This window comes from Giraffa tippelskirchi, chromosome 3, assembly GCF_054371585.1.
Source record: "Giraffa tippelskirchi isolate mGirTip1 chromosome 3, T2T-mGirTip1v1.2.pri, whole genome shotgun sequence".
Classification (NCBI taxonomy): Eukaryota; Metazoa; Chordata; class Mammalia; order Artiodactyla; family Giraffidae; genus Giraffa; species Giraffa tippelskirchi.
In genome coordinates, this window is record NC_137277.1 from 101,664,038 (window position 1) to 101,691,283 (window position 27,246).

General features: G+C 44.8%; 2 protein-coding genes across 38 annotated transcripts in view; one reads left to right on the plus strand and one right to left on the minus strand.

Annotated features, from left to right (window-relative positions):
* Positions 1-6,862, minus strand: part of GPD2 (glycerol-3-phosphate dehydrogenase 2) — a 246,551-nt gene extending 239,689 nt beyond the window's left edge. Inside the window, exons 1-2 of one of the 3 annotated variants that reach the window (XM_081580571.1) lie at positions 6,728-6,862; positions 755-916 (exon numbers count right to left, since the gene is read on the minus strand). The gene's annotated coding sequence lies outside the window, so the exon portion shown is untranslated. Of the gene's footprint in view, positions 1-754; positions 917-5,767; positions 6,083-6,727 lie in introns of those variants that run through there. The other 2 variants (XM_081580570.1, XM_081580572.1) reach the window with 2 other exon arrangements.
* On the plus strand, positions 6,210-23,691 carry NR4A2 (nuclear receptor subfamily 4 group A member 2). Of its 35 annotated transcripts, none has more exons than XR_014079660.1 (9): positions 16,116-16,357; positions 16,444-16,820; positions 18,052-18,163; positions 18,643-19,508; positions 20,295-20,424; positions 20,840-21,003; positions 21,891-22,093; positions 22,601-22,658; positions 22,785-23,691. XR_014079660.1 is itself a non-coding variant. In XM_081580588.1 (9 exons), exons 4-9 carry the CDS (start codon positions 18,645-18,647, stop codon positions 23,039-23,041), a joined length of 1,797 nt encoding a protein of 598 aa, XP_081436714.1. In that variant the 5' UTR covers positions 16,116-16,357; positions 16,444-16,820; positions 18,052-18,163; positions 18,643-18,644; the 3' UTR covers positions 23,042-23,691. The 35 variants fall into 35 exon arrangements, 24 of the variants coding, with proteins under 24 accessions (XP_081436707.1, XP_081436717.1, XP_081436723.1 ...); XR_014079661.1 differs by having other exon boundaries at positions 16,444-16,636; XM_081580588.1 differs by having other exon boundaries at positions 22,480-22,658.
* The last annotated feature ends 3,555 nt before the right edge of the window (positions 23,692-27,246 follow it).

Consider the following 27,246-nt stretch of genomic DNA (forward strand, 5'->3'; position numbering starts at 1 on the left):
GGTAGACAGTATGGGAAGTTCATTCTAGCCTGAGGAAAGAGCTTGTGCAAAGGTACTAATACATGAAGCAACACAAGCAGTTTGGGGAACCAGTCTTAACTGACTAGGAGAGGAGCTGAGGCTGGGTGCCTCAACAAGTAAAGAGGTGAGAGATATACAGGGACCAAAAAAGTTGCTGTGTTTCCTGTCTCCAGCTTTTATCACTAAACTCTCTGTTGTGATGGTAGAAGGGTTTAATGTCTCTGACAAGAAGAGTCTCATCCTCCCTGGAGTTAGTCGCTCAGTCATGTATGACTCTTTGCGACCCCATGGACTGTAGCCCACCAGGCTTCTCTGTCCATGGAATTTTCCAGGCAAGAATACTGGAGTGGGTAGCCATTCCCTTCTCCAGGGGATCTTCCTCACCCAGGGATAGAACCCAGGTCTCCTGCATTGCAGGCAGATTCTTTACCTTCTGAGCCCCTAGGGAAAGAGGTTTAACCCAAAATGGGCATTCTTATTTGATTTTGACACGCCACTCCCTATGTGATAATACAAAATGGTCCCTTCCCCCTGCCCAGTAACAGCAGCATAATAAATTATATCCTACGTGTATTCATCAATATTAGTCATCGGGTAAGTTCTGTACGTGCTATGCCCCAGCACTAAGGCCTTGAACAGGTGGATATTAGAGACAAGTATATCTCTTTCCAATTCAAATGGAAGCAAATTCAGTCCCAATTGACTCTAGCTAAAAGAGAACTGATTTACTCACATGAGAATCTGATAGGTCTCATGAGCTTCAGGAACAGCTTGACCAAGGCTCAAATGTCTTGAACACCCAATTCCCCGCCATCTCTTGGATTCATTTTCTCTGTGTCAGCTGCATTTGCTAGCAGACTCTTTTGCCTATGGTGGCAGTTTTCATCTTTTCATGCTGAAGTGCAAAGAACAAACAAAAAGGAGAGATCATTCCTGGTGGCTCCCACACATATCCTGACCATCCTTGTGTCTACTTGGGGTGCTGATTGGTCAACATAAGGAAGAACTAAGGTAAGCAATGGTACAGATGAATGAGGTCCAGGTGGTATTTGTGTGATGATTCACCTGCCATGACACATCTGGATACTAGAACCATGACCTCAGGGGACTCGTTTGCCGTCTACCCTGGATTCTGTACTTCAACAACTCCTCCAGTATCAGCTCCCAGCTCCCTGTCTCTTCCTCAGGAAACATCGATCATGCTGTTTCTCTCTCCCCTTCTATGTGCCTGTGGGTATCCTCTTCCTATTTTCAGGGAAACACTATCCCCCTCTGAAGCTCCTTCAGGATATTTAGTCCTATCCGGAAACCCTTTTCCCTGAGAATTTAGGATTCTATAAAAACAAAGCCAGATGCATGCATAGATTACTTTTGTTTTGCCTTTCTTTTTCCCATGTCTTGGGACAGTGAACACTTAGCAGGAGACCTGCTTACAGACGTGGGAAAGGAGGAGAGAAGCAATAGCAGAAAACGCGAGGAAAAAAAGTGTAAACATTAGATTTCAAAATATTATCCTAGGACTCACTCACATGGCATTTCAAATTGGTAGTACAGAAAGTTCTGGGTTTTTTCCTTTCCTTCTCTCCCCCTCCTTTTTCTCTCTGATATGAGAAAACAGAGAGACCACTGGCAAATAAGCTGGTAAATGAGTAGCCCTTATATAGAATGTGTGATGTAATTGTCCTGACAGGTATTACATGCTACTTTTCTTTTTAGGATGGAATTTATATATCAGTCTCAACTAAGTATAGCTCCGATCTGACTAATATAAGCTTATAATATTTTGTGTTTATAGTTTTGAATATTGTGACCACGGAAAATTGATTTTTTTAAATGTGTTGGGTTTCTGCTTTTTTGAGGACTGAATGCTTCATTAGCATTTTTAAATAGCACATTTAAAATAAAGAATTTCCAGCAAAAGAAAACCAAGGAGTAACAGTTTTTCATGTATATCATTGATGCCTTTCAACAGGACGTAGAGTCAGGCTCCAAACAGAAACTGCTCTAAGAAGTCAACACAGGGAGAATTTAACTCAAGGAATTTGTAAAAACAGGTGATGAAAGGTAGAAGAGAGCCCCCAAAGAAGGCAGTGACTCTAGGATAAAACAACTATCCTAAAAAATAGGATAAAACAGCTATAATTCTTAAGTGGGAGGAATAAAGGGAAAAGGCAATGTTACTGGAGCCCAAGGTCAAGGGTCACAGGGCATTTGGGCTTCCCTGGTGGCTCAGAGAGTAAAGAATCTGCCTGCAATGCAGGATACAAGTTCGATCCCTGGGTGAGGAAGATCCCCTGGAGAAGGGAATGGCTACCCACTCCAGTATTCTTGCCTGGAGAATTCCATGGACAGAGGGGCCTGGTGGGCTACAGTCCATGGGGTCACAAAGATTCAGACAGGACTGAGTGACTAACACTTTGACTTTTCAGAGCAGGGAGCAGATGAGGAATATTCTGACTTGGCCCATCCTCCAGCTCTCTCTTTTCCTGCTTCCCATTGGTCACATCCAGCTGGCATCAGTTCCTCAGGGAAGGCAAGGCAACACTGCTCGCTGCTTGCTGGATCAGCTCCTCTGTGATTACAGACCAGAGATGGGGAGAGAAGAGCCAGGAATGGATCAGAGAGCACACAGGCCTGGGACCCTGAAGCCTCCACTAAGAATTTTTAAAAATTCACTGTTAACAATTCCAGGTTTGATGTTATAATTTACGCAGGCAGAACAAAGTTGTCTATAATGGGTCCCATCAAGGAGTTACCAAAGGCTCTACAACTTGGGGATAAATCATTGAAATCAGGAAGAAAAAAAAAAAGGACCAGTTATATATGTATGTTCATATTTTGAACTGATGTTGGAAATCCTGTTAATTTTGCTGAATTTAATCAACCTTCTTTTTAAGAACACCACCTACCTTTATTTCTTGGCTTTTTAAAAGCAGAAAGCTCCTAGCTCTATAACCTTGCTTGCCCCTTTCTTTTCATTTGGAATACTGAGAATCCAATAGCTTTTTATTGTTAGACTTCTGTTTATCCATTTAAAGGTTACTGCATTTGCTTATACTAGGACTTCAATGATAGTATCCAAAATGAATTTTCTATCACCAAAACTATTTCCTATCTGTACTGCACTGCTGCACGGGAAACAGCAAATGTTTGTGCTCATTTCTTTGAAGCCTCAACTTGGCTGGCACAACTCTCTAAACATAGATCAGGATTAACTGAGTAATAAGGCAAGAGTGTACAATAGTTTCTCTAATAAATTCTTCAATACTGTTACCTTAGAGAAGTCTTTTCAAAGGATTTAACTTCAGGTACACAGAAACTTTGGAAATATTGAGAAATCTCCACATGCTAAAACATTCACTGTTTAAAAAAATTGTAACAAGCTTTATGGTGTCAAGGAGATCCAAATAAAAGATTTCCAAATTTTCAGTCTCCTACTTTTATTTTTACAAATTTCAGCATGATGGTTCTGGTTTGGTTTTTTTTTTTTTTTGCTTTTACTTTGAAAAACTGATTGTTTCACTTGTACTTCTACTGGTCCTAGAACTAAGCTTTTCACCTCTCTAAAATTGGGCATGTTTCTGTTTTACTCTGGATACTCTAATCCTCACTCTGTTAAACTTTTTTAAAATTTAAATTGATTTATCTTTAATTGGAGGATAACTGCTTTACAATATTGTGTTGGTTTCTGCCATATATCAACATGAATCAGCCATAGATAAACGCATGACCCCTCCCTCTTAAAGCTCCTTCCCACCTCCCACCCCATCCCACCCCTTAAGGTTGTCACAGAGCACCAGGTTTGAGCTCCCTGCATCATACTGCAAATTTCCACTGGCTATCTAATTTTACACGAAGTAATGTATGATGTATGTTTCAATGCTACTCTCTTAATTTGTCCCATCTCCCCACCTCCACCAAATCTATTTTCTTACTCTAAAAGTTTAAGTTCCATTCCATGGAGAATGGAACTGGCCTCATGAAAGGATAAGAAATAAGCAAAAGAGTTTAAAACTATGTGAGAAGTTGGAAGTTTCAGAAAAGTAGCAGTGAAAGCAAAATACCTCTTCATAAGCTGCAGAAGAAAGAACTTTAAGATGAAATTAAATCAGAGATACAGAACATTTTGTGGAAAAGGCAGACAGATGTGCTTTTGGAACCGGGAAAATACTGGTTAACTTTTAGTTGTGATCACACTTTGGTGGTGTCTATGTGAAGCAAATGCTTTGGCTCTAAACTTGTTTCTTCCGCTTTTATGTTTTCTGCCTTCACCAACCTGGAGCCAGGAGAATGAGGTAAATTTTGACTCTCTGGTGGTCAATGAGATAACTTTTGCTTGTCTCGTAAATACTGCTGATGGATAAACAATTTAGTGTCTTTCAATTGAAAACTTCCTCCTAAAGACCATACAAGCCAGGTTTGGGGGAAAAAATTGGAGAAAGTGGTCCTTGAACATTTTGCTACTCATAATTTATTCACTCACGTGGTGAATATGACATTGGAAAGGGCCTAAGACATCATCAGACCGTAGCTGTGTTTGCTGTCATTTGAACAAAGCAAATAGTGACAACTATTTTTTCCTCTTAATATAGTTTTAACGGTGCAGATGAAGTCATTCTTTTTCTGAAGTAGCCCTAATATTTCTGAAAAATGTACAACATAATAAACTACAGGAAGATTGAATAATTCTATATTTGGTTACCCTTTTCCTATAAGACACATTAGTAACTTTACACCTGAACCCAGTTATATCCTTTAGAATCCTACAACGCTAGCACTGAAAGGGGCTTAGAAACCACTTGTCCTTCATTTTGGAGATGAGGAATCTGAAGCAGAGACAGACTAATTTCTGCAAGATGGCATAGAGAGAAACAATGAAAATATAACTAAAACCTGAAAACCGGCCCAGTCAAGTCTTCACTATATTATTTTGTCCTGATTGTGAGCCAAGAACCACTTTCTCAGCCCCTTTAATTCACTCTATCCATGTCTGGTCACTTCAAAACTTTGCTGGCTTCTGCAAATTACATATCAGCATCCCAGAAAATGTGGAGTTCATACACCTGAGATCTTTTGCTCAAGAAGAACTACTATTCTTACTAGTCTATTAATTGGTGGTTCCTGGAACAAACAGACTTCCTCCAGTTGTATATGGGCACCATAATAGAAAGGAGGAGTGTCCGGATGTGGGACAGAATGGCCTAAATATGGTAGCTAGAGCAGAAAATCCCGAGGGCAAAAAAAAAAATTACTTATAGAGAAAGCCCCCTTTAAATGGCAGCACTTATGAAAACCAGGACGTTGAAAGATTATAGACTTTGGAAAATTCAAATGTTGTATGTTCAAGGCCAAAAAGACACGTAAAAAGGCTCTAGGACTAAATGCATGAGTCATGGAATTCATGCCCACGCTGATTCTACTGCACACCCTTTATACAACTGCCCAAATGAAAACAGCAACACAGACCTGGCCCCATAAAAACCTATATAAATAATCCCGGTGGAGTTTAGGAAAAAAAGCATACGGTCCAGATATGGTGTAGGATGTAGGCAGAACTCCATGAGATGCAAACATAGGCATATACTTTAAAATACGCTAGATGAGGACGTTTAACGGGGAAGTGTTTTTGTTTTGAATAAAGGATTTATTGCCATAAACACACCGGACCTGAACTAGAAAGGGGTGTGAGAAAGCGGAGCAAGCATCAAGTTGTGTAAATCAATGTGGGAGTAAGTAACTCAGCGACCTGTTAACTAAACTCGTTGCTAAGTTCCCGGCGCCAGCCCGTTCCCGTGTGTGGAAGGAGGCCCCCTCTAGCCCAGGAGGAGAGGGATGGGTCTCGACCCCGGGGTCTTCCCGCCGGCTCCGCTAGGTCCTTCCCACACGCGCGCGCCGCTCCGGGCAGGGCGGGCCGGGGCGGGGACAGGAGAGTACGGAGGGAAGGGCCGAGGGCGGCCAGGGGGGGCGGAGGGAGGCCGAGGAGGAGGGCGGCGGGCGGTTTTATTGTTTCCTTTCGCCCTCCTCCTCCCGCGCCTCGCCCCGGCGTCACTGGAAAGCAGCCCGAGCCGCCCGGCGGCGGGTTATTTATAGCGCTGGCTGCGCGCGCGTCACGGAGCCCGGCCCGGCTGACGGGGCCGCTGACGCGCTTGGCCGCGGGGCCGAGTCCGCGGGGCTGCGCGCCGGGCGCCGGCGACAATGGGGTTCTGTGTGTGCAGCTGCCGTCGCCGCTGGGGGCCGGGGGAGGGGGGCGGGCAGCCGCTCCCCGACCCCCTTCCCTCTCGCCCGCGACCCCCCGAAAGGTAACCGGCCTCTTCTGCCCCTGGCCGGGCCCCGCCAGCTGCTTTTTTCTTTTCTTTTTTTAAAAATTGAATCAGTAAGTTTCCCTCGCCCCAACCGCTTCCATCTCCCCCGCTTTCCCTTCTGACCCCCCAACATGACGAGACAGGGGGCTTTAGCCGGCCGGGGGCGACCGCTTTGTGCGTCCCGGGGAGCGGGACCCGCCCAAGGCGCGCCCAGCGGGGGACGCGCTGACCGAGGGGCCGGGAGCGCCGGGCAGGTAACGTATCCTGGACCAGGAGCGGGGGCTTTGTTTGGGTCGGGGGAGGGGACCTGGGGTGGGTGTAGACGCCGGGCAGCCCTTCTGGGACTCCTGTCTCCCCTCCACTCCCCGCTCTCCGCCCCGCTGGCCGGCGCGCAGGAAGCCAACCTGGGTGTGTGGCGCGAGAAGCGAAAGAGAAACTTCTGCGTGACTAGCTGAGGCTCCTCCGAGAGGCCAGGACGCTAGAGGCCCCCCCACCCCTCCCCGCCGCCGCCCCTCCTCCCCCGCCCGCTCCCCCTCCTCGCCGGGGACTTCGGAGCCCTTCCCTCGCCCGCCCCCGCCCCGCGGAAGGAGGGGCTGGCGACGATTTTAGGGACTTCCTGGGACACCGAGACCGGCTCTGAACCGTCCCCTTTCAGCCGTCGGGAGCTGGGCAAGCTAGCTCTGGAGCCTCTCGCACGTGGCAGGCAGGCAGAGAACTTGCTGTGCCTTCTAGGAAATTGCAGTCGATTTGTAATGCAGTTTCGCTAATTGGGAGTTCAAAATTAAACTTTAATAAAGCATTTGTGTCGTCTCGTCTAATTGTGAAAGCTTCCATCCGTCCTGGTAGATAGACTCTGAGTCTCCAGTTAATGGTGCTAAGCTAGATTTCCCCCCAAGTACAATTCCGTCAGCCGGCGTCGGCGCAGCTGGATTTCCGTTAGGTACAGATGTTGCTAATGGCAGCTTAAGCACGGATGGGCAGATAGCATACGGAATGCAACATGTTGCCATATGGTTCCGTTAGCCTTTCACCTCCAGGGATATCAATCACATGTATTCTGGGAGGAACTTAATGACTCTCTGAACGGCAAAATAAATTACCTGGTACAATTTATATCCCTTGACCTGATACGTTATAACAACAGGAAGATAGCATCCCACAGTTTCTGTGGTATGAATTGAACTTCAGAGCTACATTTCAAATTTTATAACATCTATTTGTAATGTGAGGGGCTCTGTCAAACCATTCTGGCTGAAAAACCCCTTTCTGTGTTGTCCTCCTACCCCTCACCTCTGGCTGATAGTTCATAAAGTTTAGCGAAACTGTTGCCTTGGTAATTGCCAATCGGCTGACCAAATACTAATTAAAGCGAGTATGGAGAAATAGAAAATACGATTTCCAGAGCTAGTTACTTAAGAGCAATCACTAGGGACACCATACTTTCAGAACTCCCGAAATTAAAGGACTCCCAAGAAAAATCTATTTTGTGAATCGTTTCAATGTAACTCCTAAATCCATTTATTAACTCTCTGAAATTCTGTTTTTTTAATACTTCATTCTTAGGAAAGTAACTCACAAAAATGTACTCAAAAGTATGAAATATAAGGACCTCCTTAGCAAACTAGTTTCTCTTCCCTCCCCGGCAACCTACACCCTCAACTATGCGGGTACCTGAACTTGAATTCTGTATGTGGTGGTACTGGAGGTTTGCTTTTTTTTCTTCCAAACATGTCAGTGACAGCATATTGAAGTCACTGTTAGATCCTAGTAGAATGATTCTCTAATATTTCCCAGGTCTTTTAAAAAAATATCCTGGTGATTAATAAAATGTTTAATTGACTGGCTCTAATTTCAGATTATAAACATGGTTGTCTTTTGCTGTATCCCTCCTTTTTCCTTCACTAATACAGAGAGGCAGCACTGCAAGACAAGAAACTTAAGGGTAGAAAAAGTAAAATACTAGAACTTGTTAAAAACTTTTTCCTATTAAGGGATATATGAAAGCTGTGGGCATACTATCTTAACAGATTTTGCTTCCAACAGTGCATAAACCACTTTAATTCATGTGAACTGATAAACTAGGGTAATACACAAAATAGAGATAGTCTGAAAACATATTTTCAGTCATACAAGTTTCATAATTCATTTTTAAATTACAAGATAACGTCTCCTTTTTTTCTTTTTGTAATAGGTGATGATTTGTTACCTAGTGCTTGAGTTCGGGCAATGATTTTGATAAGTATGAAATAATATAAGATCTTCTGTGTATGTAAATAGAAAATTTTATACAGAACAAAATAAGATATATCTGAGTTATGACAACCCTTACTGGAGACTGTTTTTGGTAATTTTTAATGGCTGAAATTGTATTTTTCTGTAGCATCAGCATTCAATGAGTTTTAACCTTGATCTGTAGTGAGGCTGTTAATCATGACTACATCTCCATGACTTATGAATAGATTGTGAGTGTGTCCTTTAATCAGTCACACAGAACTCGCCTTATAAAGCTGTTATTGTCATGAGCAGATACTGCAGGCTTTTGTCAAGCCCCGTGATTATTAACGTGTTCGTTCTTCAAAAGCCAGGCTGAAAGTCCTGCTGTGCTTTATTTCATAATTCAAGTCCATTAGTACATAAAATCCTAAGGAGCAATAGTTGCCTTTTCTCAAGTTAAAATATTACATACATCGTTCATAATTTCAGGCCCATTTGTGGATAAAAACTATGTGTGTATTTGGTATACATATATAGTAACAAAAACAAGATATGCATCTTGCATCATGACTTATTTGAAGTGAAGATTTGATGGATGTCCATTGTTACTCTAGATGAGGTGGCTGGCTGCCAAGGCGATCCCTCTAGCTTGAAAGTACTGGCATTGTTATTGTCTATCAGGGAATCACTTTCTAATTTTTAAGCTCCCAACTTCACCTCCCTCTTTCAATATGGCCCTTCCATACTGCTAATCTGAGAATTTGTTTGAATGTGAAAACTTTTGAAAATGTGTTTGTATTGGCCAAGATTTTCATCAGTATTTCTGGTTGCCTGCTGGCTTATCTTGAGCTGGCAAGTATATTTTAATTGAAAGCGAAGTAATACTATCAGGACAAGGTATATTCCCCATGCTCTGAGTAATTTTAATTGTGATGTAATCCTCGGTGCTTTCTTATTTTTTTTTTACTTATGAATGTATTTTAAATTATTTAAGATAGGACAGATTTATGCCTTTCTCAAGGTAATACAGGACAAGTTATGGATAGGCATTAGGCCTCTATTAGAACACTTCATTCCAGTGAGTGGGTGTGGGGAGGAGAGCTGTCAGGAAAGAGTATACTATACAGGCCCACTGCACTGGCCCTGTTTGCTTTTCAAATTTAAAACCCATATTGCTGCGTTGGAAACTTGTTTCTCTTTTATAACCTTTCATTTAAATTTTTTTTTTTAAACTGTCAATCTGTAAATATTTAACCAGCCAAGCAGGAAACAGTCTTTTATTCTCAACTGTATGCAGCTTTGTTTTTATCTGGGTTAGTGTGAGGGCCATGTAAATACATAAAAATTTGATTTGGTTTTTCTTACTTTGAAGATTGACAGAGGCTTCTTTAGTTAATCTTGTTCTATTTCATGTTCTGTATTCAGATATTGAAATACAGTATTTTTATACATTTATAAGATTGTGTTTGCATTTATTTATGTTTCTTTTTTTAAAGCATGTAGCCTTGAATGTTTGTTCTACTTTTTTTTTTTTCTTCACATCATTACTCTGGTACTGCTTGATGTAACTTGATTAGCTCCCTCCCCAGTCATGATTGGTAATTAAAATAGGCATTAAAATTAGTCACTTAGCAATTTTGCTGTTCAATTGGCAATTAAATTACTTAATTGCAATTAAAGTCCTAATTTTAATTGGCAAAATGATAGATGTAGATTTAAGATAATATGTATAAATACTTTAATAAGTGTCTATATAAGGATTACTTAATTACTCAACTTCAAGTTTATGCTGTTAACTTTAGAACTTTTAAGTGAGCAATGAAATTTATATTACATCTATTCAAAGAATATGGTAATTAGGTTTATTACTTATCACTATAAGGGTCCTTGCTATAAGTTACTTTTATAATGTTAAAATTGTAGGCTTGTTAATTGCAGAATTATGTTGACGAAGAGGGCATATATGTCTTTGTCGTAATATATCAATAACATGTCTTCAGTTTTTATTAAATTGAAAAGTTCCTATACACCAGTTAGTCTGAGGGAGAAAATCAAAAGTGGTTATTTTATCATTAAATGTAAAATTAAAAACTAGCTAGCTGTTATATACAATGAAGACTCTTGCAAAGTGTATGTATTTTATCTACTAAAAGAAAATCGTACATACTACTATGATGGTTACTGATGTTATTAGCTACTTTTACAATTTCAAGTGCTCTTGGTATTTTCTTAGCATATAGCACCTTATTCTCAGAACCTTTAAAGCATATTTCAGGACTTTGTACTTAATGACTCCCATGTTTAGTGAAATTAGCAATGAAATCTAAAACCAAATTAACCCTTCCTTGCTTAATCAAAAAAAAGTCTTACATAAGGAAATATTGATGATTGCTAGGTGTGGGAGGAGGGGAGAATGGAGAATTATTGTTAAATGGTTACAGAGTTAGAGTTTCGTAAGATTAAGAGTTATGGAGGTGAGTAGTGGTGATGAGTGCACAACAGGATGACTGTATTTAACACAAATAAACTGTACATTTAAAAATGTAAGATGGTAATTTTTATGTGTGTTTTACCACAGTAACAAAAAGAAAGTATTAAGTGGTTAATTTAAAAGTATTTAGGAGATAGTTACTGAGAGTCAAGAATTAGAGAAAAGATGAAGAATTTTTATTATGCAAAATACTTTTTGAGTGGCATGAGGTTTTACCATATGTTCAGTTTTGTAATTTTAATTTACAAGTAGATGCTTCTAGAAAAAATGAGTGCTGTTTTCTTCTGCACATCTTTACACATTTCTAGAACTGAGTTGTGTATCAAAGTAAGAAACAATTTTTAAAATCTTTGGATTAAGTGATTTGGGGTGAAAAATGGGCTGGGTAAAACTGAGTAAAAGCCACAACTACCCAAAATGTAAATTACCAGCTAAGCATTTTACTTATTCTCTAGGCATCTCATAGAAAAGGAAAAAATGATTGGTTGATTAATATCTTTTTACTGCAAGTGAAATGGCAAAGCAAATAACCAGAAACCTTCCATATTAAAAAATGATTTTGTATTTTCAGAAACTGAGATTTTTTTCAAAGTGAAATTTATTTCTATCACTAATATAAAACTGAATGACAACAAATGACATGAAATTTGTCCAAATATAACCTAAAATAATCTCATTTTTATGCTTAACATAGATTCCATTAACTAATGTTATGAAATATCTTCAAGTTACCTTGATTCTTATAGTATAACAGTTGTGTCTGTTTACTATATTTTAACTGTAAGAGCTAAGGGCTACTCTGAGTACATTTGGGGAGAATAGCGAAATAAATCCCTAAAGATCCCTTTCCCATGCATTATGATAGAAAATCCTATGGAATTAAGGATTCCATAGAATTAAGAATTAAATCCATGTTTGCTTTCTAAGTCATACCAAAAATCTCAATTTTATTAAGTATAATCTGCTTAGCCTTGCATAAAATAAAATGCTTAGATTTAGATTTGAGTATGTATTATTTACATTGCTTTTTATGAAAATATTTTTTCTATATATATACCAATATGTTCTGCTTAATACTGGCTAATATCGTAAAAGATAATATTATTTTCCTATGTGCTTTTTCTGAGGTCATCTAATACTGTATATTGACAGAAATAATAATTTTGTAATTTCAGTTGGTTTCAAAAAAGAGCTACTTATGGGTAGGATCAATTTTTATTCCCATTTATTTTAAATTGTTAAAAATACTGACCTTCATTTGGGGTAACTTTATGTATTTATACATGGCAATAATTTAAAGTTATATCAGATTCTGGGCCCTGAAAGAAACATTATTGTCATCTTAATTGAGTTATAAAGTAGTTTATATTCAAGAATCTATTTACGTTCAAGAATCTTGCAGGATTGCAGTCATATAAATGCAGAATTTCAGTTTCTTTTAGCCTAGAGCATCATTTGAACATTTTCTAAAAGGTTGTTCAATTCTACATTTTGATTCCATTATATGTGTAATTAAACCTCTATGCACAAAAGCATTCTCTTATGTACTAGCAAATACACCCACAGGAATCCTCTTCTAAACTATAATTTATTTAAACATGTAATCATAGGATTTTAAAACATGCTTTCATTTTTCCAAACTATATGCCAATTTGAGCTGCTTGGTGATAAAATGAAAGATTTTATTACCATTTTGATTATTTTTTTCCTCTCTGTGACCTAACAGTGAGTTAAATACGGGTGGGCGGAAATAAAGAAAATCTATTGTGAACCTAATTCCAGTGTTAAACTGTTTCCCTTTTTGAGAAAAATAGAAGAGAATCAAAGATTTGTAGTTATTTATGAATTCCAGCAGAATATGAATGTCTGGGCCTGCTGCAAGATCTCCTGGAGCTTGACCTAAGTCAAGCTAAGTCAAATAGCTAGGGGTGTGTGTGTTTGTGTTCGCGCGCGCTTGTGCGTGTATTTGTATGACAGTGTGTGCTTGTGTGTGTATTTGTGTGATGGTGTGTGTGTGCTTGTGCGTGTATTTGTGTGATGGATCATCCTGACTGTTGTGGATTCAGGCCCCCTACTGACAGCATCGGTCAATTACAGACATTGGCCCTTCTACTGAGACCTGTTCCTTTCATGAGAATCTGGTGGGGACACAAGAGTCTGGTGTTTTGAGCGTGGTGGTTCTTTTTTACAGTTTCTAATGTCTACCGGATCCTTTCCACCCGGAGCATATCTGAACCCTACCAAAAACGCCAACCCAAAAAACAGCTTACCCAGTAATTGGTTTAAGAGAGTCTATCGGTCTTGATTCTGATGTGTCTTAATAAGAAGACACACTTCCTAGCAGCTATTGTAGAATAGGGATTTGAGGAGGAGAGAACTCATATGCATTGTAAAAAAGAAGGCCAAAAAGTCACTTCTTCCCCCTCGCATGTTGATGTTATATCCGATTCATTCCCAGTTACTAATAATTGTTAACAATAAGCTGCTGTGAAAACTGTGTTTCTATCTTGGATGCATAAAAGACTAGAGCGAAGCCTCTGTTACCAAGAAGCCAGACTCGACAGGTTGCTGTGACAGAATAATGCTTCTTATTACAGTGTTTGTCTTCTTGGAGTTCACTTTAAGAACTCCAGCACACCTTTTCCATTCACTGGGAGAGAATTTTCGGATGGTCCGCAGACTCACCCCAGGCTAAAGCCAATTGTTTTTTAAAATGGTTTAAGGGAGGAGGAGCGTGTGGAGGGAATGCACCTCCTTAAGATCCGCATATTTGTGTTTGGAGAGTGCTGGTTACAACCTTAAAGTTCTCCTGGCCCCCGCCTTCCTAGAAATATATTAAAAAATAATAACTGCTACCCCAGCATGGCTGCGCTTGAGTTTCCGACTGCCTGAAAATAGCTGCTGGGAGCCTGGCCCACCGCTGGGATCAAGGAAAGCACCCTCAGGCCGCGCCCTGCTCTCTTGCGGAAGGGGAAGGGAACCCGGGAGGGCGCCACAGAGTTAGCGCTGCTGCTATTTTGGGCCCAGCTGGGCGGGTGCGTCAATGCCTGCGCCCCTGCGTCACCGCCACCCCCACCCCTTTCCTTCTCCCCGGTTCTCCAAACTCTCACTTTTTCCCTTTCGTTCGCGTGGAATCGCTTCTGCCCACAGGGCGCTGACGCTACCCAGCTCATGCTAATAAGCTATTCTTCCCCCTCCTCCCCTCATCCCCCTACTTGCACACCCTCACCCGCCACCACAACACGCCCCCTCCAACAGACACACACACACACTCGCGCACGCACACACACACACACACACACACACACACACACACACACACTCGCACACACTTCCTGGTTTTATTTTTTCTCCTGCCCGCTAGGGCTCCGCCGAGCCGCCGCGGCGGCTGCAGCGGCAGTCGCAACATCTGGGGGAAACTTAAGGTGGTCACGTAGGTTTCTCCGAGGCTGCAGCGCGGAAGAGCCTGCGGCCTTTCGGGGCAGTCTCGGGGCAGCCTCGGGGCACTTGTTGGCAATGCCTCTCCGGCCGCCGAGAAGCAGGAGGCGGCGGGAGCGGGCAAAGGCGGGGGCTGGGAGTGCAGATTAGGACTGAGCGGCTCTGAGACTTGGAGAGCTCCCGGGCGCTTTCGGCCGGCCACTACTGGGAACCTCAGGACGAGGGGTGCAAAGGGGTCCCGCAGCCTGGAAGTCAGCCACACCAAGAGGGAGGGGCGGCTGCAAATCTTAGCGGGCGGAGGAAGGGGACGTCTCCGAACCCTCCCTCCCCAGGTGATTCCCCCGAACCCTCCCTCCCCGGGTGACTCCCCCAGCTCCACTGGAGAAGTCCCAAAGCCCGGCCAGCTCGGGTCCAGGAACCAGGAAGCGGGCTGACTCCTGGGAGAAGCTGTTTCTTTGCTGGAGAGAGCCTTGTGCCCTCAGTCTGGAGGGTGGATTGCCTTGCGAATCGGAGTCGGCCGAAGCTAGGGCGACCGCGGGGGTGCGGCGAGCTCCGGCCGCCTGCTGGGCCCTCTCCTGGAGAGCTGAACCCACACACTGTGCGCTTCGGAGAGATCCAGCCAGCTCCGCCCCCTGTGTCCCCGGGTTTAGTCTTGCCCCCCTCGGCTCTCAGATTGTGGCTTCGAGTGTCCTGGTGCTTCAGAGGAGGGTCGATTTATTTTCCTAAAACTCGTGGAAAGGCACGAGTTGATGGGCACCCAGGAGTGTCGAAGTATGAGAGTTGGTAAAAGGTGAGACTAAAGCACCTTTCTGCAGAACACACCTGTTGCCCGTTGCTCGGCTGCATTGTCTGCGAAAGGAAAGAGGGCGACGCCTCACTCTGACTTTTGGGGTCCCTGAAGGTTGGATCACGGCTACCCTTTCCTTTTTCCTCCCCTCCCCACGCACCACGTCCTCCCTCGCACGTGAGCCCTGCGAGGAAAGAAGGGAACACAGAAAATAGGCCCTCCTTACTCTCTTCCACTTTGGAGACTGTGTGTGTTGGGGCGTGGGAGTGGGATATACCAGAGGAGAAGGCCAGGGACAGGAAAAGAGAGAAAAGGGGGATGCACTGGACTAGGGAAATCCCACCCCAATTGTAGGAGCCCTCTGAGCGTTCGGTGTCATGGGACATCTGCACTCGCTTCCGCTAACGGGGATGGCAGTCGTGGGTGGATGAGGTTAGGGCTCTGCCAGGCACGCCCCATCTCGTGCGACTCCAGGTGCTGGTACCTGGCCCACGCTTGGGTTCCCTTCCGCCGGGCTTTTGTTGCACCTTCCCCCACGTGTGAGCTGCCGGGCGGCAGCGGTGGCGCGGGGGTTTGGTGGGGGGAAGGTGAGGTGAGATGTCGAGGCGCTGAGGGTTGCGCGGACCTGAGTGGAGAGGTCACACCTCTTTCGGAAAAAGAAAAAAACCTAGCTGGCTACCAAGGTGAACCCTGAACAGTTCCCACCTTAAAATCGGCCCTGCTCGTGACGTCAGGTCGGAAATATACCAAAGCGAGCGCTGGCCAGGAGTCTGGGGAGAGCGGACGCGCGGCGATTGGGCGGCGGGCCGCTGACGCGCGCTGACGCGCGGAGACTTTAGGTGAATGTTGGCAGCGGCAGCGCGAGCCACATAAACAAAGGCACATTGGCGGCCAGGGCCAGTCCGCCCGGTGGCTCGCGCTAGGCTCCGCGGTCCCGCTCGCCTGCCCAGCCGGCCGCCTTCCCCTGCTCCCTCCCCGCTCTCGGCGCCGCGATTCCCTTCGCCCCTCTCGCCCACCCCTCCCCGACCCTGCCACCCAGACTCCCGGAGGGAACTACACTTCGGCCGAGTTGAATGAATGAAGAGAGACGCAGAGAACTCCTAAGTGAGTAGGTGCGGCTGGCACAGCTCGCGTTCTTTTATCCTTCTTTCTTCTTTTGCACGTTTCTTCTTTCCGTTTGTCTGGTGCAGGTTCTCTGGAAGTGGGCGCCGGAGGCGCGGAGCGCGAGTGGGGCCGGAGGATGGGGAGTAGGTGTGTGCAGCTCCAGAGGGCATTTGTCGGAACTCCTGCTTTGCCACCCCGCAGAGGCTTCCTGGCTCCTCATTGGTGGACGTGGAAGGGAGCTTGCACAGTTTGGGGAGCTGCGGACTTGCCCGCGGAAATGTGCGCAAAGTTTGCTCTTAGTGCGGAATTGATAGAGGTCTTTGAACACGTAGACTCCAAGTCCCGTGTATAAGAGGGGCCTGGACGCGGCCCAGAAAGTGACAAGGAGAGAGACAGTTCTTCAGTTTCTGTGTTGCTTGGGAACTGTGTCACTGCGGCTGGACAGCGTGCCCGTGTTTCCTGGGTATTGTTGAGTGAGGAGGGGTGGTTGGTAGAGTGACCTGTTACTAAGTTGCTTGCAAATTTTTGGTTTTCCCATGTGCCGCGCTTGTTTGTGAGTTTGACAGAGAGAGAGAGACAGAATATTTAGAGTAGTTATGAAGCTGCGGAGTTATCAGAGGGTTAATATCCAGCACAGGCATATCTGTCAAGGGCTGGGGGTGGGGGTGGGGTGGTCAAGAGTCCCTTTCTTTCTACTTTTTCTGGTTACCCTCCCTCCTCCATGAAGCAAGATTATGACGGGGGCGGGGGGTGGGGGAGGAAAAGGGAATTGGATGTTTGGCTTTCTTTTTCATTAGTAATAAAATTGTCTATGCTCTAGAATGCCTTCCAAGTGGGAACATCTGAAAATTACTAGGACAGAAGAATGCCTTGTTCCAGCAAGTAGGCAGATTGTGCAAGGCTGGATAGGGAAGGTGCTCAGCTTGCTATACTGAGAGGTGCTTCTACCACTGGTGCCAATATTGGATAAGCAGTATTTCCCTCTCTCTGCAACTCACCTAAGATGCTCTTGACAAAATACGGTCCCCTCTTTCCGCCCCTTGGCCATTAAAGATGAAAGACATTTCCTGGAAAAGTGAATGCCAATTTACCTGTATCCCCAAACCCAGTGCTCAGTCAGAAGCTCTTAGGAAATCCAGATGCTTCCATTCATATTGCCTTCAGGGCTCCCCAGGCCTTACTAACATTTTGTAACTTCCTAGGGGTGGAGGGAGAGATTGTTTTTACATTTTATATTCTTGTCTTCTACTTTCCTTACCCTCTACTAGATAAAAAGCCAATTTCACCACAGGGGGGAAAAATCAGGAGAAGGTTCCAATGCTGTATTTCATTAAATCCTAGTTTCTTCTTATTTAGTTCTGAATTAAACTAAAATGGAAATGACACTCCCTCCCACCACCCCACACACACCCAGCAAAGGGGCTAATTTATTTCATCATAAGTATTAACTAAGTACATGGAATAACTTTCCTCCTTTAGAATCCTCTCTCTGCCAAGATTAACACAGTCCATGGGTGAAATTTTCTGTTTCGAGCCTCTTTTACACATTCATTTTAACTGCTAAGTTTGGTAAAGGCTACACACTAATTTCTAATTAAACAATCAAGGGCACAGAAGGGCCTGCCTAGTGATACAGATGTCCAGCCAAATCAGTCCAGAAATTCACCCTAAAGCTTCCTGTGTCTTCATTTCAGGGAGGAGATCTGACAGGCTGCTTTTCTAAAAATCTTGGAAACTTTGTCCTTCATTGAATTACGACACTGTCCACCTTTAATTTTCTCCAAAACGCCTGTAACTCGGCTGAAGGTTAGTGCCACTTCATTTTTTCCCCCTCCCTTGAGTTCCTTAAACGTCAAGAAACAGGACAATGCGATCTTTCCCCGCAAACCCTGTAACTTAAGTTTTTCCCCAATCCATCGCCTTCGGGAACAAGTTTCTCATTGTGCAATTCAACTTCATTTCTGGATTGAGCTTGCTGAACCCGAGCTTCAGAGGAAAGGCTCCTGGGAACGGGAATGCTCCTGAAAGGGTTGAAGGGGGAGGCGTTGGAAATACCCGGGAATGGAGACCCTAATAACTTTCCAATTCAGGGTCTTTATTGGGTCAGCCTTTCCTTGCCCCGCACTGTTCCGATCCGCAGTAATCGCGCTCTCTGCCGTTCCTCTCGCGCCCCTTCTTGCTCTCTGACCGCTGCGGGCTGCCGGTGTAGCTCCAGGTGTACCCGAGCCCGGGAGAAAGTGTTCACTTGACCAGGCTGAGTGTATATTACCCTGTTTCATTTCCAGCCATGCCTTGTGTTCAGGCGCAGTATGGGTCCTCGCCTCAAGGAGCCAGCCCCGCTTCTCAGAGCTACAGTTACCACTCTTCGGGAGAATACAGCTCCGATTTCTTAACTCCAGAGTTTGTCAAGTTTAGCATGGACCTCACCAACACTGAAATCACTGCCACCACTTCTCTCCCCAGCTTCAGTACCTTTATGGACAACTACAGCACAGGCTACGACGTCAAGCCACCTTGCTTGTACCAAATGCCCCTGTCCGGACAGCAGTCCTCCATTAAGGTAGAAGACATTCAGATGCACAACTACCAGCAACACAGCCACCTGCCCCCTCAGTCCGAGGAGATGATGCCGCACTCCGGGTCGGTTTACTACAAGCCCTCCTCGCCCCCGACGCCCACCACCCCGGGCTTCCAGGTGCAGCACAGCCCCATGTGGGACGACCCAGGCTCCCTCCACAACTTCCACCAGAACTACGTGGCCACCACCCACATGATCGAACAGAGGAAAACGCCGGTCTCCCGCCTCTCCCTCTTCTCCTTTAAGCAGTCGCCCCCCGGCACCCCCGTGTCTAGCTGCCAGATGCGCTTCGATGGGCCCCTGCATGTCCCCATGAACCCGGAGCCAGCGGGCAGCCACCACGTGGTGGACGGGCAGACCTTCGCCGTGCCCAACCCCATCCGAAAGCCCGCATCCATGGGCTTCCCCGGCCTGCAGATCGGCCATGCGTCGCAGCTGCTCGACACGCAGGTGCCCTCCCCGCCGTCGCGGGGCTCGCCCTCCAACGAAGGGCTGTGCGCTGTGTGCGGCGACAACGCGGCCTGCCAGCACTACGGCGTGCGCACCTGTGAGGGCTGCAAAGGGTTCTTTAAGGTGAGCCAGGTCGGGGGCGGAGGAGGCAGGTAGGGGCCCCCTTCTGCCCAGAGCCTCAGAGTGCTTGCTCCACTGGGGCGCAGGCTCCGGGCCCTAACTGGTCCCCGGCGACTCCCCGGGTCCCTGGAAGCTGCCTTGCAGCCGCCCCTGGGCTGTGGCGGGGAGCTTCTGGGTGCCTGAGAAAGGCAAATAGGAAGGCGGGGAGACCCGGGGTCGCATCTCCACACGAGGCCGACCCTGGCCGTCCCCCGCCTGAAGTTGCTGGAGCTGAGTTGGAAGAGGGTTATTTGCATGTGCTAGGAGCTGTCTTCTTGGTTCAGATTGAAATTGGTTAGGACAGAGAACCGTGTCTGAGCTAACCAAGTGGAACAGAATTCCCTGTGGTCAAATTAAGTGATCTCTTTATTTCGCCATCCTGATTGAATAATCTTATCATTTTAAATAGAGAAGGTCTCTAAGGAATGTAAATAATATGAATGCCCACGAATTTGTATTTACTGAGCGTCTCCTTCTCCTTCTCTTGGCATATAAAACACAGCAAGGAGCGGAAGGTTAGCTCAAATGTTAACGCTATCAATTTTCTTCTGTTAAATGCCCTGGGGGAGGGGAAAGAAGAGAGAGAGAAAGGAAAAAGGAAAAAATAAAAAGGAGTTGTGTATGTGTTTGTTTATGGGGAGGGAGTGTGGACCCTGTCCTCTCAGAAATTGTCCCTGGATTCCCTGAATTGTTGGATTTTCAAGATAAAAAAAATTTTTTTTTCCCGGCCTATATTGTCTCCTTTTGCAGCGCACGGTGCAAAAAAACGCGAAATACGTGTGTTTAGCAAATAAAAACTGCCCAGTGGACAAGCGGCGCAGGAATCGCTGTCAGTACTGCCGGTTTCAGAAGTGCCTGGCTGTTGGGATGGTCAAAGAAGGTAGGTTGGGACAAACAGCCCACTCCCTAGTCTTCGCCTTTGGGAAACTGCTGCCCCTATCCTAACCCCGCTTTCTACTTCCCAGAGCGGGGAGAGGGGAAGTGGAGGGTGTCTCCGGCTTTCTCCCACCCGCCTCTGGCCTCTATGACCAGGCAGCTGCCTGCCAGCTCATTCTGCCCAAGAGAAAGCCGCCAGGGCCTCCTCGCCTTTAACTATACGACCCATTTGGAAGAAGACATAAAACAACCCCGCATTTTTTATGCTTCTCGTCAGTAAAGCCTTTACAAGCAGTGGGGCCCTACACTGCCCGATGCAGGGGCGCCCCGGCGGCTGTGGCCTTCCCTGGGGAGGGGTCCAGGCGGCAGCTGGGTCCTGCTTGGGGGAGCGGCGCTCTCACCCGGCTGTTCCTTTGCAGTGGTTCGCACCGACAGTTTAAAAGGCCGGAGAGGTCGTTTACCTTCCAAACCGAAGAGCCCACAGGAGCCCTCTCCCCCTTCGCCCCCGGTGAGTCTGATCAGTGCCCTCGTCAGGGCCCATGTCGACTCCAACCCGGCTATGACCAGCCTGGACTATTCCAGGGTAAGAAGCTGGAGGGGGTTTCATTTGGACAAACCGACAGATGGGCAGGACCCCTTCCCCACACCTGTCAGTAACCCCTCAGGCCCAAGGGACAGAGGAGGCATGCAAGGTTCTGCCTGCTCTGGGTGGGGCCACAGAAGACAGATGGTGTTGCTGGGGGTGTGGACATGAGGACAGGGCAGGGGAAGGAAAAGAAGATGGGCCACAGTGGTCAAATCTCTTTGAGGCCCCTTCCCAGTACCTGGGTGCACACACATACTCAACACACCAATGCCTCTGATGCCCAAACCAGAGGCAGTGCAAAAACCCCCACTTGGGTTCTAGCCCCAGTCCTCCATGGAGAAGCTTGAACCCCCACCTTCTCTGGTGCTGTCAGAGAGAGGGACACCTGCTTGGGGTTGGGGAAGGGGAAGCGAGAGGGTGTCAGGGATGGCAGTGGGTGGGGGAATCAAGTGGTCAGATTCCTCTTTTACCCCAGCTATGAGGAATGTGTGGACTTTAATTGGAGGAAGTATGTCAGGCAACCTAGAAGGCACTGCAATTTTATGAAGATTTGCAAAGGGTGACTCTGCTCAAGACCCATTCCGGGACTGGCATGAATACTAACGTGTCAATTGTTTTGTGGAGATAAGAGTGAACATTTCCCAGGGCTGGTTGGCACTGTATTTAGTCTGTATGAAAATGGTAATTTACATATTTAAAGCAGCGACCTCATAGCACCATCCCTAATTGAATTAATTGCCCCGGAACATCTAATTTCCGTACTGGTCAGAGAGAGGTTTAATTGTTATAAAAACCTGGCTCCCCTACTAGAAATGAGGTTAGCAATTTCACGGGTTATATATTTTAGAGAACCTCATTAAGTGCTTTTTAAAATGAAATTCCAGTTCCAGGCGAACCCTGACTATCAGATGAGTGGAGATGACACCCAGCATATCCAGCAATTCTATGATCTCCTGACTGGCTCCATGGAGATCATCAGGGGCTGGGCAGAGAAGATCCCGGGCTTCGCTGACCTGCCCAAAGCCGACCAGGACCTGCTTTTTGAATCGGCTTTCTTAGAACTATTTGTGCTGCGATTAGCCTACAGGTAATGGAAGGCTGTGAATGAAGAGAGGAATCAAGGAAAAGAAAGAGGAAAAGGGGAAAAGGGGTGGAGGGAGAAAGAGAGGAGAATAGATGTGAAATAAAAGAGAAGATAGGAAGGAAAGGGGAATAGATAAAAGGAAGAGAAGGGAAGCAGTGAGCACAGAAGCCTTGTATGAATAGAACGGAGGTGGGATAGGGGGCGTTCTTGATTGTTATGAAATTAAACCCTTTCAAGGTCCACTGGTCTACGTTTTATTAACTCTTGGGTAATTAGGTGCCTCTTAAATCCCTCATTTATTGCTCTTCAAGTAATTAGTTGTTTAGCTTTTTTTTTTTCTCTCTCTCTCTCTCTTTTTCTCCCCTCTCTCTCTTTGGTATTAATTGCAGGTCCAACCCAGTGGAGGGTAAACTCATCTTTTGCAATGGGGTGGTCTTGCACAGGTTGCAATGTGTTCGTGGCTTTGGGGAATGGATTGATTCCATTGTTGAATTCTCCTCCAACTTGCAGAATATGAACATCGACATTTCTGCCTTCTCCTGCATTGCTGCCCTGGCTATGGTCACAGGTCAGTACCACAGGCACAGGGCATTTCTCCTCCTGAACTTTCCTTTCCTGCAGATCCTCCCTGGTCCTGTCAGCTAGCTAACTGCTTAGTGCATTCCTCTTTTGTTTCTGATTGTGTTTTCTGCAGAGAGACACGGTCTCAAGGAACCCAAGAGAGTGGAGGAGCTGCAAAACAAGATTGTAAATTGTCTCAAAGACCATGTGACTTTCAATAATGGGGGCTTGAACCGCCCCAACTATTTGTCCAAACTGTTGGGGAAGCTCCCAGAACTCCGTACACTTTGCACACAGGGGCTACAGCGCATTTTCTACCTGAAACTGGAAGATTTGGTACCACCACCAGCAATAATTGACAAACTTTTCCTGGACACTTTACCTTTCTAAAACCTCCTTCCATGCACTTCAGAGAAACTGGAAAGAAACCTAAAACTGTCCAGAGGGGGCAAGTGACAAGGGCAGAGAGATCCCCCTGAGCTGTCTCAGCTCTAGTCAGCCCCCTCCCCTTCCATACACCCTGACCCTTGATCCCTAAAGAAAAAAACAGAAACAAACAAAAAAACAAAAACTGTTGCTATTTCCTAACCTGCAGGCAGAACCTGAAAGGGCATTTTGGCTCCGGGGCATCTTGGATTTAGAACACGGACTACACACAGTACTGTGGTATAAACTTTTTATTATCAGTTTAAAAATCATTTTATTGTTCAGAAGGAAGATTGCTAATGTATGATGGAAAACATTTGGCCACGTTTGGTTGTTGCAGTTAAAATAAATGTAATACACATACAAACACACACACACACACACATTGTAAGGGGACCCACAAGTATTGCCCTTTAAAAGACTTCAAAGTTTTCTGCTGTAAAGAAAGCTGTAATATATAGTAAAACTAAATGTTACGTGGGTGGCATGAGTTGAAGAAGGCAAAGGCTTGTAAATTTATCCAATGCAGTTTGGCTTTTTAAATTATTTTGTGCCTATTTATGAATAAATATTACAAATTCTAAAAGATAAGTGTGTTTGCAAAAAAAAAGAAATAACTACACAAAAAAGGGACAAGCATGTTGATTCTAGGTTGAAAATGTTATAGGCACTTGCTACTTCAGTAATGTCTATATTATATAAATAGTATTTCAGACACTATGTAGTCTGTTAGATTTTATAAAGATTGGTAGTTATCTGAGCTTAAACATTTTCTCAATTGTAAAATAGGTGGGCACAAGTATTACACATCAGAAAATCCTGACAAAAGGGACACATAGTGTTTGTAACACCGTCCAACATTCCTTGTTTGTAAGTGTTGTATGTACTGTTGATGTTGATAAAAGAAAGTTTATATCTGGATTATTTTGTTGTCTAAAGCTAAACAAAACTTGCATGCAGCAGCTTTTGACCGTTTCCAGAGTGCTTATAATATACATAACTCCCTGGAAATTACTGAGCACTTTGAATTTTTTTTAACATCTAAGATTGTCAGTTAATATATTATTTTATGTTTGAGTAAGAATTTTAATATTGCCATATTCTGTAGTATTTTTCTTTGTATATTTCCAGTATGGCACATGATATGAATCACTGCCTTTTTTTCTATGGTGTATGACAGTTAGAGATGCTGATTTTTTTTTCCTGATAAATTCTTTCTTTGAGAAAGACAATTTTAATGTTTACAACAATAAACTATGTAAATGAACAGAATTTTGTCTTCTTTCTGGGTTAGGTAAAAATGATTACTAAACAGCAATATACAATAGACAGAGTTGGAGAATGATTTGGGATAGGTCATTTATTCAACATTTGAGTTTCAAACTGACAGCCTAGACCTATTCTGGCAAAAGGAACTGGAAAATTGAACTAATTATCCAAAGAATTCAGAACAACATTTTTCCTTAGCCAGAACTTTCCAATGTGGCAGCATGCATTTATCAGAATCAGGTGAGACTATCTCAACTCTTCTATTAACTTTGCTCTGAAAGCTAAGTGCTGCTTTCATAGGAGAAGTTCAGAAGACCCAATAGCATTTGAACTTTTCCAGTTTCGAAGTCCTGTTGGGTTTTTTGTCTTGCATAATGTTTAGAAAGTATCTATTTACGACTCAGTCCACACGGATTTGAAGTGTATTGTATATAATCTCTGGTTTTTTTCCAATTCCTTGTAAAGGGTCTTGGAGGAAGAGTCAAGCATTTTGGTCCCTTTGGGTCAGTGGTCTTTGGCATAGGACAGAACTCAGTAAAGACATTTCTTACAACCTTTCTCCTTCAGTGAATAGTGATGAGGTTCAATTTGCTGTCTTAGAATAATATACCTGTCTTAAAAGTTTCTCAGATAAAGAATAAAATATCTATTTGTCAGGTTCTGGTTCTTTTTAGATACAAACAAACTATGCCACAGTATCTAGGATTCCACTCAGCACTAACTTTTAGCAAAAAAAGTAGTAAAGTCACTTTTGGTCTCAGCTTCCTCTCAATGACCTGGAGGTCCAGCTAGTCGTAAATTCTGGAAAGTGTAGGATGGGGATGATTTTCTTCCTTGATCCTAGTGAGTTACAGATGGCCTCCTGGTCTCTGAAATTGACAAAAAGAGTTATTATTTTTAAAATGCAGAGTTAGTAAATTGCCAGGAGAGTTCTTAGGTTTTGTTTTTAGTTTACCTTTGCTTACTTTTTTAAAGGCCTGTTTTGCCGGTCGAGCAATAGAGAGAAGGCAGGTCTCTGGGGTAATCTGAGGTTATTTTCATGTGATGCGCTTCTCTACAGGTAACTCTGAGGGGCAAAAGTTGGTGGCCACATAAAGAGATTAAAAAATAAGCGGAATATTTGACGCCCTTGCTTTCTTGAAAAGATGAGGCTTGCCATTTCCTTTTATTTTTCACAACTTCTGCCCACTAATAAGCAGAGAGAAAGAGAAAGCTCTTCAGAAATGCTAGGAGTCTGCAGAGCCGTCAGCAGTCTTCTCCCAGGTGTCTGCAGCCCCGAGACAATTACATCCCTACTCGGAATCCTCCAGGGTTGAACCCAGAAACGAACTCTGTTGCAGGTTCTCCCTTAAGGCAGCGGCTGCGCATCACCCGAGGCCAATAGGGTATCAGGTAGTGCGCCTCCTGAGAATTTGGGGTGAAAGGAGGGAGGGGTAACTCTCTCCGTGTCCGCTGGCAGACTGAACCGGCTCCGCATATATTTAGTTGTAATTCCTAAATTGAAAAGTGGCTAGTGCTTTTTCTGCTTCACAGTTACCAAGTCCGTTTCCAACTCCCCGCTGCGCACCGGGTTGTGCGGGGGAGCCTCGTGGGTATCTCTCCTGCTGCTTCCGGGATCCCTGAGGTTGAGGACTTTGCTTGTCCTGGTCTTTCTAGGAGTAAAGGCCAGGAAAATCAACAGACACGCTGTTTTGCCAGAGACGGACGTTGTGTGGAACTTCTCTAGAAAGAGAGGAAAACTTTATAATGGGGGCTTCGTATTACCCTCCCCTTCCCAAGTCCTCTTAAGAATTTCAGTTGTGTGTCGTTTCAGCAATGAAAAATGTTTTATCATTGTTAGAAGACATGACCAGACACTTCTCAGCTATGAAAGAAGGTCTAATTTTTTAGTCTTCACAGTTTCTAGACCCACGGTGAGGGGTTGCTTAGAATGCCCTGAATTTGTGGAGAGTTGCCCTTAATACCAAACACGGATGAGCAGCGCTACCGCCTGTTACTTGATGGGCTCCACTTCTTTACCGTCCAGGCGACTGCCGAAGTCTCTCGGAGTCTTGCGCTTTCGGAAAGAGATCAAGAGAAGGAGAGAGTGTTTGAATTTCTGGTCTTGATTCTAAGGAGAGAGATAGCCTGGTCCCGGAAGCTGATAGCACCCTGCAGTGACAGCGGCACCCAACGACCTTATCCTGTGTATTTCTTTTTTGCTGCTCCATTCCATCCCTCGAGAGTCGATGTGCCCCCTCCAACTAAAACCAACTGATCATAAGTCTTATGGGACACTGGTTCTCAGAGTGCAAGGAGCCGGACAAGGAGAAGCAGATATTCCTGCCAACTTAAGAATGTCGCTTGAAGGTTCAATTTCACTTTGCTATGAGACTCTCTTGGCTTTATTTGCGCTTCAACGCTAATAGTCAATTATCTAATTGTATTTTAAACCTAGGCATCGGCAGTGAATACTTTCAAGATACAAAGAAGTCTGTGAAGGAAAAGTTTCATTTCATTGTAATATTTTGGTCAGAGTTATCCAGTTAAGGGTATATATCCATCCCTCCAGGCCCTATCTAGGATAGCGCTAGCATGACACTTTTCCAAGCTTCTCCGGAGTTGCGCATCTGTGCGCCACCATCTCCCTCCTTAACTCCGTATTTGCGTGGGTTTCCTTTTTTATCCGCGGCGCGGCAGCGCGGAGGTAGCTGCGGAGAGTGCGGGATGGGGTCTCCCCGGCCGGCCTTGCTTCTCGGTGTGAGAGATGCTTGTTTCTGTCTCGAAGCCGTGTTGACCGCCGTCACCTCAAAAATGGAGACAGGTTCTGTTAAGGTGGGGGGGAAAGAAGGTATCTAGTCCTGTGGATCTAAAAACTTTTTTTTTTTTCAGTATTATTTTGTTGGCTGAACAAGAGGTCT